Source organism: Anabrus simplex, chromosome 3 (genome assembly GCF_040414725.1).
Source record: "Anabrus simplex isolate iqAnaSimp1 chromosome 3, ASM4041472v1, whole genome shotgun sequence".
NCBI lineage: Eukaryota > Metazoa > Arthropoda > Insecta > Orthoptera > Tettigoniidae > Anabrus > Anabrus simplex.
The window spans coordinates 42711196-42725196 of record NC_090267.1 but is presented as its reverse complement, the minus strand read 5'-3'; the positions used below and the strand labels follow the sequence as shown (position 1 = coordinate 42725196).

The window sequence follows — 14001 nt, the reverse complement described above, 5'->3', positions numbered from 1 at the left end:
GAGACAGGCAATCTGGGTGTAATATATTCGCTTTTTAATCCTGCAGTTCTTGATGTAAAGCTGGGTATTGTGTCGTAGAAGGCAATGATATTTTAATCGCATTTCTTCTACATAGAACAGTTGTCTTGTGAGCTCATAAGTTAGTCTCGAAGGAGCGTTCTTCGTCTGGCAGAGAACTTTAAGATACATGGCCTTCACTCTTTCTAGTGTAGCTATGTTGTCCTTTGATAGATGTTCCCAGATATTGTCTAAGGCGTGTGTCATGATGGGGTCTGTTTGTACGTAGACTTCTTTCTCTTAGCTGCATGTAAGTTACTAGGAACGCTCTGCCATCTGTTGAATGCCTTTGGAAGCTGGGAAGGGTCAGAGAATCAAAGAGTATCTAGCATGCAATGACATTACTGAAACTCACATATATCAGAGTATTAAGGGAAGTGCGAGTGTCTTAGCAATCTGCTAAGTACAGAATGTATTGTGACTTAGAATAAGCCTTCGTTTTCAGTTACTGGATTTGATTTGATTTTATGATTACTCGAAGTTGGCTGAACTTATAGAGGTATAGATGTCTTGCGATTCACCTGCAGGTCATTCCAAAGAGCATAAAACAAAAGTAAAGCAAATCGATCCAGTGGAACGGACGAGCGTATTTGCCAAATCGGTTTTAGAGCTCTCTTCACCGTATGTCTCTGAACAACATGTGCTACGCAGTGATACGTGTCAACCGTGCAAGGCTGTGATGTGAAGTCTTAATGGATGGCCATGACATACAGATACACGCCCTGTACAGCTCTCAAGGTACTGTTTCTAGGTAACATTGTGTTACCCATTTTGTTATATGACACTATTACGTAATACAGTGAGTTTCTCCCACTGGGATATATTTATGTCAAAATTGTGTGTCAGTCTTGGTAATGTCCAGAAATGCAATTTGTAAATTTTTCGTCATGTCTGTCTGTATGCACAGATTTATCCGTGTATATGTTTGCGCGCGTCACGGGAAAAAAACTGAATACAAATTAATGGTAATCTCTTTTAAATTAAATTAATAATGCGCTACAATTTATGCCACAAATAACTTTATTTGTACCGGGTAGATTAGTTTACAGGCAGATCTTGAAATAACATTGCAAATATCACTACGCAGCCTATAAAGAACCGTCGTGTCTCAGGTGGCAGCGTGCAGGTCTCTCACCGCTGTGTTCTGGCGATCATATCCCGGTAACTATGTGAGATTTGTACTGGACCAGGTGGAGGGGGGAGGTTTTTCTCCGTGTATTCCGGATTTACGTCATCTTTCATTCCTGCAACACTCTACAATATGCTGTCAGTCAGTAATTATTGCCCCAGATGAGTGCGAGAGTCTTCGGCAGCCGACACAATTTCTATCCTCGTTGTTAGATGGGGGCTTTATTCATTCCATTCCTGACCTGGTCGAATAACTGGAAACAGTCTGAGGATTGTCATTTTTCTATGTAGCCTATAGTGATTCCATCGATAAGCGCTCCTTCAAAAGTCATAGAAAAATACATTTTCAATCTTATTCGCAGTGGATTCTACGATGAATGAAGAGAATATTTACGATTCATCTTATTTTTCTTCTTTCCTTGATCCTGCTGTAATTAATCTTACCAAATAACTCTTTGTAACTAAAATAGGAGGTCCAGTACATTCTCATCTTTCATGCTTCCTACCGTGTATTTTTATCGTAGTAGAAATGTTACACTGGACCCATATTTCAACTACAGTCTGTTTCTTTCATCGGTTGGCCGACAGGCGCCCCTATCATATCTGACTCTCGTTGACTCATCACTCCCCACTGAGCGGCATAGCAACGTGGACAGCACATCGCCCACTTTATCCGTGCATGACTTGATCTAACAATTAAAAATATAAAAAAAGGGTTAAGAAAGTATGAATTAAGAAAATAATCTCGTACCTTATGACATTTTCGTAGCTGAGCTCCTCGAAACCCCGGCATCTAGTCCAACTTATCTTTGGGATTTTGTAGGCGTATGTTCTAATCTTTCTGATATATTATTTCCCCTTTCCTCAGTACACGATTTTTAACACTTACCGAGTAAAGAACCAGTTCCTTCAGTTTGTTTACGAGTTTCCTCACGGTCTCTCTATTTGGACGACGTACACCTGGAAATTGTGTTACAAATCGCCTAACAACTTCCTGCAAGACTCTGTTTTCACATAATTTTCGTACATAAATAACCTTTCGTGGATCGTTTACACATGTGGAGGCATTATAAGAATTATACCCTGAAATAACATTGCAAAACTCGAGAACAGTTGTAGCGACGGATCAACACATAATACGTAATAAGGACTGACCTGAACTGCGAAGTTCCGGCATTTCCATTCTGTCGCTGCGCTGCGTAACGGAAAGTGAAGAGTCAACGGGAGGCAGATTAGCTGGTCGCGCCTGCCGGCCAACGGATGGAAGAAACTCACTGTACTACTGCGCTACTACCATTTTTTTTTATTTTTCAGGTAGTTCAAAAATGTGTTACTAAAAATTTGTTTTGCCAGACTGAAGAAACTAATAATTAAAAATTGATAGTTAGTAAGAAAAATTTCTGAGGGAATTTACACTGTCATCAGACTGTTAACAGAAGGAGGTATGAATATTCGTGGAAAATAAATACTAAACAAGCGCTATGACAGACAGCTTAGAGGAGACATAGAAAAATAGAATTGCGAAGGGGATTAAGTGCTGAAATTAGGAAGGCTAGAAAGGGGAAAAACAGAGAAAATAAATGAAATAAGAAGTAAATTAGGCATACATGTGACAAGAACATATCATGACAAAAAAGTATATATCAGAACTAGCAAAGTAACCCGTGCTTTGTTACGGTACTCTACATTGTATATGGATTTCTACGTAAATTATTGTACACGCAGTGAGAAATATAATATTACACTGCATGTCCCTTAGCGCAATCCAAGAAACAAAACAGGGAGGACCTCATACAATGTTTCCGAAATGAGGTGTGTGTTGGGAATTGATGATAATGGCAGGCCACATTTCCTACTGCCATTCACAGTCGAGTTCAGGAGTTTCTATTCTTACTGCAGGCTTACTTGCCAACTGCCTTTCACAATAGAGATGGAGAGTTTTCATTAAAAAGACAGGCCTATCGAGGAATGCAGCGCTATCTAACGTATAATGAATCGAAATAAGGCAATGATTCACAGGACCAAAGTTGAAAACCCCTCCACATTGAACGGCGATTGTTCTACCTGCTTTGGGATACGACTTATCGCATAGCCACCAATTACCCCGAAATTGAGGTCTGCAACGTGATGAAAATTACCTCCGTATTTCCGTATGTTCTCGGGCCAAAATCTTATACATTTAAACAGCTTGGAATTTCTCCTCAAAGAAAATAATGGCCAGGTTTCTGAATTAGCACCTGCATACGGTGTAATTAAGGAAGAAATAAATACAGTCAAAAAGGTGAAATTAATACAAAATAGGATTATAACTGAGGACAGCCAGATAGGACAAATATGCAAATAACAAGTGGATATATTGGAAATTGAAATGTCCCTCACAAAATTGTGATGATATGAGTTACAGATCCAAGAAGGCGGTAAGACAAGAAATTTAGGCTCAGTATTTCTTAGGTAAACAGATCAGAAGATGAATTATTGTGTTATTACTTAAGCCTAAAGAAATTAAAGATGTAGAAGAGAAATACAGTAAAAATTATAGCAAAATCCTGGAAACACCTTACAGTGTGAAATAATTGGCTACACTCCACGATACACTTTAAAATAATATTAACAGCACCCTTTAGTGCTATTCGAGGTCGATTGTAACCTCCAACGGTATTTCGCAAATATATCCGTAGAATGGCAGCTTGAAGTCTTTCTCGCCTTCTACCCAATAAGCAACCACGAGTTTATACGAATGATGATGGAAATAACATTAAGTTACTTCCTTGCCGGAAAGAGCCAGACGTTGAAACGGTAACCGCGTGTCGGTCACTCAATGCAGAGCATGAAACCTGCAGAAAATAGTTTCTCCGTCATTTGAAGAGCAATCGAAATTATGTACATAAGAAAAGCAGTTTAAAATGAAGGGTCGTTTCACTTATAGTCCACAATTTTAGAGAAAATCAATAGTGTAACAAAAAGGCGCGAATGCTTAAAACCTCTGATACGGACTTTATTTGAACTAAAACCGATAAACGTTGCGAAATTGGGAAAACAAACATTATTATAGACGGCGGACCACTAAAATTGTTTATATAGATAATATATGTTTTTCAATACCGATACATTCTGTTTCATAATGAACTAGTTCTTACCTCATCATTTCAACGAAAGTAGTGGGGTAATCACCGTAGAAGGTCATTAGAGCTACTAAAATAGATCCAGCTGCTGTCAGTAGTCCCACCATTGCCAATCCAACTTTAGGCCACTTCCACAGTGGTACCAGTAACAGCGGGGATAACCAATAGAGCTGCATGTCCACAGCGAGGTACCAGCCTTGGCTTATACACTGTAAAGTCCATGAACCACATGAGTTACATACATTACACTACAATTATTTACTATGTGAATACAGTGAAACATTCTCATAACCCACCTTCACAGCCTCCAGTGGCTACTCCTATAACGTTTTATGGGATAAAGTCAAGGATATCCAATTTGAAGCAAGAGAACATTACAGATATTTTGGAGTGAATTTTCTCCTTCAATATAATGTTAATGTTGAAAATATTTCTTAGCAGCCAAAATAGGGGTCCCCATTGTACGAAAGACGTAACATGAAGCAATTTCTTCAATTGTGCCGAAAGTTGAAAGCTAAAGGGCTCAGAAAGTTTACAAATTGTGAGACATAGAGAGCTCTATCAAACTAGAAACGAAAAGGAATTTCTAAAACACTTCCAGCCTAAATGCAGTTCCAGAAAAACGACCTAAAAGCACTTGTTTCCTTACTCGTATTTTGTTATTAAAATTATCTTCTAGTCTAGTTATTTGCTTCTTCGTATCCCTTAGAGGTATTACTGAGTTCCATTTCCAATAACCAAAGACGGACATGTTATATAGAAAGTTCCATTTTTATCGGCTTTGTGGCTCCCAATATATCGTTTGTGATGAGTGAGCGAGTGGGTGGCTGAGATTTCAAATGTCATCGATTAAGAGTTGAACAAGCTATACATTTAATGTCTGGAAGAACATTTATGCATATACAGTATACGAACGCAAGGATCCTCTGAAATTGCGATCTGTAATGTTTAATTCCTACCTCTTTTAATTATCATAAATAAATAAATAAATAAATAAATAAATAAATAAATAAATAAATAAATAAATAAATAAATAAATAAATAAATAAATAAATATGTAAACAAAACTGTAATGTTTTCCAGGTATCACAATTAAATAATTATGATAAATAAATATGTGCCTTCTACCTCCATTAATTACCATAAAAACAATGTAATATTTACTGGCTACCTCCGCTAATTAATTAATTAACTATCGTAAATAAAAGAATACTGACCTATAGATTTTCTACGCTGTTTGTGCAACGTAACTGTCAGCATATATTCGGAAGGTACTTGGTTCGATCCCCACTCTTGGCAACACTGAAGATGGCTTTATTGCGGTTTCTCTTATTCACATGAGGGAAATGCTGGAGATAAATTAAGACTACGGCAAATTGCTTTCGAATACTAACCACTCTCTAACCTTGAAAACCAAACCCAAACCCCATGGCATTACAGCCCGTGAAGGGCCTTGGCCTACCAAGCGACCGTTGCTCAACCCGAAGGCTTGCAGATTACGAGGTGTCGTGTGGTCAGCACGACGAATCCTCTCGGCTGTTATTCTTGGCTTTCTAGACCCGGGCCGCTACCTCACCGTCAGATAGCTCCTCAATTCTAATCACGTAGGCTGAGTGAAGCTCGAACCAGCCCTCAGGTCCAGATAAAAATCCCTGACATGGCCTGGAATCGAACGTGGAGCCTCCGGGTAAGAGGAAGGTACGCTACCCCTACACCACGGGGCCGGCCTCTAACCTTGCGTCACTGAAAACCACACATGTGATTGTGGATTGTTTAGACGTTAGTAAAAAGATAGTTTTAATAATAATAGTTTCGGGTAGAAATCTATGACGCGGACTCCAGTACGTCAAACATTACTTTGCGAGATGAAATATTTAAATGTTACCGTGAAATGCTTATAGAAGGGAGTTGCTCTTATTGCCGATGCCAAAATAGTATCATCCCAGCTACAGAAGATACTAAGTGTTATAACTAAACACAGATAAATCTTCCTCCATTTTGCACAACGTTCTTCTCAATACAGACCACCATTGGATGCAGTTTAAGAACATCGCGTTACTCCCGTAATTCAACGCAGATAGATGTGCTACCCAACTCCTACTCACTGAGAGATCATATAGTAAACTTGTATCCTCGTCCTGAGTTGGTGCACATCGCCAATGGAGGTGAACTCCATGTACCATTCTTAAAACTTCTGGCAGTACTGAGAATAGAACCCGGGTCTTCCAGGACGGCAGCTAATAGCACTCACCATTACGCTACGAAGGTGGACAATAGATCTTATGAAAACATTAGAAACGTCAAATGCGTAGCTGACGCACACATCGTGGGCCAGTGACACAATATATTTGAGAGACTTTCTGCTAACGCGTAAGACCAATTATTTTTTGTCACCAGCCAGAACTTTCGCTTGGGTCAATCGATGTACAGAGCCCCATTTCAGCCTCCACACACAGTCATTGCTGAACAAATCCTACGTACAAAGAGTCTTTCCTAACCCGTAACAATTGCTAGAAACTAGCGACGCTCGTATGGGAACCCCCGAGAACTAACAACGGAAGTGCATAACACTTCATCGGCACTCTCGTGAAGTAAAAACAGAAGACCATCATCCTGTGCCGAATCTCCATCTTTACTCTGTCGAGTCCCCGTCCTAGTAATGTAGCTAATTTTGTTATCAAATACATACCAGTTCCATCGGGTTTACGTAGTTCTGCACATACAGCAAGTTGGTCCACCAGTAGTTGTCACAGTTTTTCTTCTCAGCGTTCGCAGTGGCGTCCCAAAGAGGTCCAGATCCAGAATGTGTCAATAATGTCGATCGAAGCATTATAATTATGGCTAAAGCAGGAGTTAGCCTGGAATGCAAGCACAAGTTGAACAACTTACTGCGCCTTGCACACATCTTAACATGTTAAAAATATTAGCATACCTTCATTATTCTCAAAGATCAATTTGAAATCAGCATATCAAATACAAAATAAATGAAACATTTGAGGGGATAAAATTGGAATAAAGTTTACTATTTATAAAGAAATAAAAGTAGAGGCATACACTATGGTAGAGGCATTGGTATGCGTAAATATAGGAATATACATGAAAATGTATACGAATTGAAGCAATTCCAGCCTACTTAGATATTTACAACTTAATCCCAGGTAATCGGATACCTGCATAATCAGTAGGGAAAAGTAAAATACAAGTATTCCCGGGATGGGCTTCATATTTTGACCTCAGAATCAAAATAAACAAATTAAGGAAATATATGCACCATTAAGTAGGTATTTGACTGCAAAAACTGACATGCACCTACACTTCAAGCAGATAGTGAAATTGTTAGCGTAATAGCGTGATTAGTTGAGCGGCCTGCAACTCATGGTTCATATAAAGACTCGCTGAGGCTTCTGGTTCGTTGTAGAAGGCTTCTTTCTGTTGCGGAAATCAAGTCCCCTGCTCAATATGAGGAAAGAAAGGGATTTATCCCTGTTATTAGAGTTTGGGAGGGGGCCCGTTTTCGGAGTGTTCGATAATGGATACTGCATCGACGAATCCCACGTCACGTAAGTCGTTCTGATCAGACTCTTATTGCGTGTTGGGACCAGTGAAAGCATAAGGTAAGAGTTATTCTGCCCGAAGTCATGTCCGAACCTTCGCAGAGGTGTTCCTGAGCTGGAGTTTACGTGCGGTAGGGTGGCCAGTTCCTTTCCGCTCCTCCATTCCCTTACCCCCCACCAACAGAGCGTGGCAACCCATCCAACTCCTGACCACGCCCAATGGTGCTTAACTTCGGAGATCCCACAGGATGCGGTGTTTCAACACGGCTATGGCCGTTGGTTAGTGAAGGCATGAATGCACGCATATATGGGAACTGAGTTCGGGATGAGCTCGACTGACCTCCAGAAAAACAATCATCAGATCGTTCGACAAGCACGAACAGATCAGCTGTTAAGGCCTATGTGTCTGCCCGAACAATTCTCAGGTGCTAGGTTGAAGCACATTTAGTCTCATGATGGTCACTACGTGTCCTACCAATAACACCAACCCACCATAGTCTCTGTTAAAGTGGTGTCTTGAACGATAAATCTGGAGTAGTACGGATTAGACCAGAGTTATCTTTAGTGAGATTTTCAGGTTCTCTTTGTGCATTAACGACCGCCGTCTTCCGGGTGGTGATGCGCTGGTCTGGGGGATCATCGAATACGACAGTTGGTATCCCTTCTAGTTATTCAAGGCACATTGACAGCACAGTGTTTTGTGCATGCATGATATCCTGCAGCCTGATATGTTGTCCTACAAGACATAGATTCTAAGAGGCAGTTTCCAGCAAAATAATTCTCGGGTGGACAGATCAAAGGTATCAAAGAAGTGCTCCGCAATGACACCAGTCTTCCAAGGCCTGTTCGATCTCCAGATTTCTCGCGTATGGAACATATCTGGGACTACCTGGGAGACCACGTTTTTGGATCTAGAAATGTACATGATCTAGAAAATCGGTTTCAGCTAATATGAACAGATTTGATGCAAGGGTGCGTGTATATTTTCCTGCTCATATCACACCTTGTATCTAAGCTAGAGTCAAATCTACGGAGTACTAGAGTATATAGCCCGCCTGGTGGCGATGATCGTTAAGGCGTCAAGTCTGTAATGGTCTGATACCCTGGTTATCCGGTTCGAGTCATGGTAGTCCAAGAAACTTTCATCAGCAGAATATTGGCCGGCCGGATAGGAGAGTTTGTGGTCTACAATTTCTATTGAAATCTATCAGTTTCATGTCCGTATTGATACTTAGTATCTATAATCACAAAGAATGGGTACTGTCCACCTAATCAATACTTTATTATATCTTGTTACTAAGCAGTACCGGTTTCGACCTTCACAGAGGTCATCTTCAGCTGGTCATAAGATCTAAAGTTAACTTAAAATAATTTTAAAAACATTACTAAATCTAATGAAGAATGTCACATGATGTGAGTGATAAGATTAAAATATACAGTACATAAAATATACAATGATATGATGTATCTTCTGGTTTAAAAACAAGCGTCAAAATTCTATGACATGTATGTGTTACATAAATTTCTAGTGTACCGGTACTGTTTGTGAGTAATAGATAATTTGGTGAAATACAATTTCAACAAGTAAAATGTTTATGGCGTTCTTGAAGTACACTTTGAAGTTCAGTCCATATTGGTGAATTGTTCTATACATTCATTGGTATGTTTATACTAAACATTATGGAACATTCTATGATATGGATGTAATAAAATTTATCAAATAATACATTAAAATACGAAAAAATGTTCACATGATTCTTGTGGTACGTTTTGGAATTATATTAATTTTGTACATTCATAGATATGTTTGTACCAAGCATTCTAGAATATTCAACTATGTATGTTGTTTTTCTTTTAAGTTCATATGATTAAGAATGTTAAATAATGAACATGAAAATATTATGGTGTATCATTAGTTTTCTTGGTAACAATCTCGTTAAAAGATATTGAGTAGGTGCAGATGCTCCCTCTTTGTAGTTTTGTTGTTGGACATTCAGTAATATAATCCTCTTGACTGGTCGAATGTGTACTGTTAGGGAGCACGTCGTGTACTCGTCGTGTACTCGTCGACGTGCTCCCTAACAGTACACATTCGACCAGTCAAGAGGATTATATTACTGAATGTCCAACAACAAAACTACAAAGAGGGAGCATCTGCACCTACTCAATATCTTTTAACGAGATTGTTACCAAGAAAACTAATGATACACCATAATATTTTCATGTTCATTATTTAACATTCTTAATCATATGAACTTAAAAGAAAAACAACATACATAGTTGAATATTCTAGAATGCTTGGTACAAACATATCTATGAATGTACAAAATTAATATAATTCCAAAACGTACCACAAGAATCATGTGAACATTTTTTCGTATTTTAATGTATTATTTGATAAATTTTATTACATCCATATCATAGAATGTTCCATAATGTTTAGTATAAACATACCAATGAATGTATAGAACAATTCACCAATATGGACTGAACTTCAAAGTGTACTTCAAGAACGCCATAAACATTTTACTTGTTGAAATTGTATTTCACCAAATTATCTACTACTCACAAACAGTACCGGTACACTAGAAATTTATGTAACACATACATGTCATAGAATTTTGACGCTTGTTTTTAAACCAGAAGATACATCATATCATTGTATATTTTATGTATTGTATATTTTAATCTTATCACTCACATCATGTGACATTCTTCATTAGATTTAGTAATGTTTTTAAAATTATTTTAAGTTAACTTTAGATCTTATGACCAGCTGAAGATGACCTCTGTGAAGGTAGGAACCGGTACTGCTTAGTAACAAGATATAATAAAGTATTGATTAGGTGGACAGTACCCATTCTTTGTGATTATAGCTACAATTTCTAATCGCTAGCTTGTGAGCACAAAGCCCGAATTCAGTTTCAAACTTCTCTTCATTGTTCAAATATAGTAAGGATCTATGGCGATGCTGATGGTGATTTGTACATCAGATAGGAATGTTGAGCCCTGAGGAGGCCCCTTGGTCTAATTCGAATTCAGGAGTATACTAGACAACAGCGTTTTTCACACTCATAACAAGCTCACAAACAGGCATGTAGGCCGCCCATGGCGTAAAATACTAACACCTACACTGGTTAGCCGAACATGTCTTTGAACACTCCGGGGACTAAAGTACGAATGCCACACACTAAGTGAAATCCATATAGTTCGTCTATATATAAGCATTTGAAGGTTTAGGCAGCGTAGGCCGAGAAATGTTACACGTGCCTTCATTTTCTTACAGTTGTTTTGCAGAAACCGCTATTACTGGCTTCCTTTAATCATTCCGTATCTAAGTATACTATTACAAACATGGAAATCTTTTTCGGAATGTCCTCAAGGCAAGAGGGGAAACCTCATAAATATACTGCATGTTACCTTTTTCAACGTTGCAGTAACACATCGAAGGGTTTGGGTGACAAAAGGATGGGAAAGGGATAGGATTGGGAAGGTAGAACCGGTGGTGCTCATTAAGGTATAGACACAGTATTAATATTATTAACAAACACTCGCAAATGGGGAATATCCCGGAGGCAATGACCACTTACAATAGTGTGATAATAAAGGTAAACAAAATTACCCAAAAACAACAACAACAACAACAACAACAACAAGAGTACAACAAGCAAATCCATGGAAAGAAAATAATACAAGAAATATTACTAGTTTATCATTCTAAATCCAGAATCATCATATATAAATTCAAACACAGCTTAAATATTATTTCCAATGCTTAACACTGCGACTTACGATACTATGGATTCAGCTTAGCATTACTGTACCGTCATATACAAATTCACACGTACCTTAAGTATTTCAAAATTTTACACTATGACTCACAGTAGATTGAACGGTCTAATTGCTATTATATTAGCATTGTAAATACAACACGTTCATCTATATAAATAAAATCGTAACGACCGTGTGTCTGTACATTGACTATTTTGGCGAAATTTCCGTATAATTATCCGTTTCAGGTGTAATAATGACCGCCTGCATATTTTTTAGCTTTGGAGTCTGTTCGTCTGTTTGTCTGTTTGTCTGTTTGTTATCCTATACCTTGAAAACTACTGGATATATTTCTACCAACCTTCATATTTAGAATCCACCTGTCGTTGGGTAGGTTGAAAAGCTAATATTGTTTCTAAATCCCTGAACTGACTGGGGGTTTATACGAAACCATGATTTTGCACTTCCACAAAATATACACAGTGAAACTTAATGGATATATACCTGACTTAATGGAAATAAATTTCTAAACCTCTTTCCATATGTGCATCATTTCGATACGAGGATTAATAAGGGAGATATCATTAACAGACAGCTTTTTGGTACAAGTCCTACCGGACTTAACTGATGATGATGATGATGATGATGATGATGCTTGTTGTTTAACGGGGCCTAACATCTAAGGTCATCGGCCCCACTGGGCGTAACTCAAGAACGGGTTTGTGTAAGGCGTATTTATAATAACTTGAAAACTACTGGAGATATTTCAATCAAACTTCATATTTATCATCCACCTGTCCAAAGGTAAGTTTTTAGGTCCATTCCATGCCAAATTCCCGGAATTGACGGGAGGTTTATAGGGAACCAAAACAGTGATTTAACTCTTCCGAAATATATACAACACCAGCCTGACTGGAAATTGATCAAGCATGATGGAAATCCATTCCAAAAACATTTTTCTGATGTGCAGTTTTTCTATAGGAATATTAATAAGAGATATATCATTAACCGACGGTTTTTCAGTACATGTCCCACCAGATTTAATCAAAAGCGGGCGAGTGTAAATCGTATCTCTTATAACTTGAAACTACCGGAAATATGTCAACCAAACTTCATACTTAGCATCCACTTGTCCAATGGAAGGTTTTCAGGTCCATACCACTCCAAATTCTCGGAATGGACTGGGGGTTGATAGGGAACCAAATTAGTGATTTTACTCTCCCGCAATATATAAAACACTAACCTGACTGGAAATCGACCAACCTTGATGGAAATCCATTTCTAAAACTTTTTTCCCATATGCATTTTTTCGATAGGAGGATTAATAAGGGAGATGTCATCAAATGTCGGTTTTGTCCAGCGGACATAGCCCAAAAGGTGCTGTACGTAGAGAAGATTCCTTATCTACATAAATAAAATCATAACGACCGTTAGTCTGTTCATTTCAAATGTAATAATGACCATCTGAATATTTGTTAGTTTCCTGAAGGTCCTCATTGTCAACCCCCCACCAAGAAAAAAGGATTGAGGCACAATCTGCCGGAAGAGGTAGAAAATTGAAATTTGTTTTAGCCTGTAATCGACGGAAAGCTTTAAATGTTTCATTTTTTTTACCCAACTCCCCGAAAAATATCGGAATATTGAGGACATTTTTAATGTTGGTGCAGACCTACGTTTCGAGGTATTTCACGGCTGAACGGTAAGTCGTATCACAAAACGGATGGCACAATCACAGTTCAATTGGGAGTGATCTACAACTTTGGTCCTATGATGTTTCGTCATATCCCTTTTGCTTATATGTTAGATTTGTCTCTTTTTCTGGATTGTATCTACATTTTGCTCTTTGTACACGTATAATTCGTAGTGCGAATCACTTAAACGAAATATAGAACCATCTAATTCTGCACGAACATTGGCCAACACAGTATCCATAAGTGAGCTAAATTCTATGTTTTTAGCTGTCACATTAGTACCCGAAAGTAATGCACTGTGAGAAATCCTTACCCTAATTTCACCCTCAATTTTACCCGTAGATAGACGAGACAGGAGAAAATATCTTTATACCGGCCATTTAGACCGCAATATGAGGCGTCTTTTGTTACAATCCGTTTGTCCATATTGAACCCATAATTCTACGATGAGAATTTTTTTTATTTCCCAATATTTATTTCAGCTACAAACTACTTTTTTGAAAGCGGCCATGTTTGAATTCCAAGAGCCTCTCTGTTTCGTTGGAACGAGCTCCCCGTGTCGAGCCAGCCGCAAGATTATGAAATACCGGGACACATCGGTGGACTTCGAATATTGAACAATTTATCAAAATTAAAGAAATTCTTGATAACGAGAGATTTTGGCGACATAGTAAATCC

General features: G+C 38.3%; 1 protein-coding gene across 1 annotated transcript in view; it reads right to left on the bottom strand.

Annotated features, from left to right (window-relative positions):
• The window catches only part of LOC136865955 (nose resistant to fluoxetine protein 6), a 123022-nt gene that overhangs the window by 46523 nt on the left and 62498 nt on the right, over positions 1 to 14001 (bottom strand). The window contains exons 7-8 of the mRNA XM_068226573.1: positions 6997 to 7165; positions 4323 to 4516 (exon numbers count right to left, since the gene is read on the bottom strand). Coding sequence (XP_068082674.1) covers positions 4323 to 4516; positions 6997 to 7165 — 363 coding nt within the window. The remainder of the gene's footprint in view (positions 1 to 4322; positions 4517 to 6996; positions 7166 to 14001) is intronic.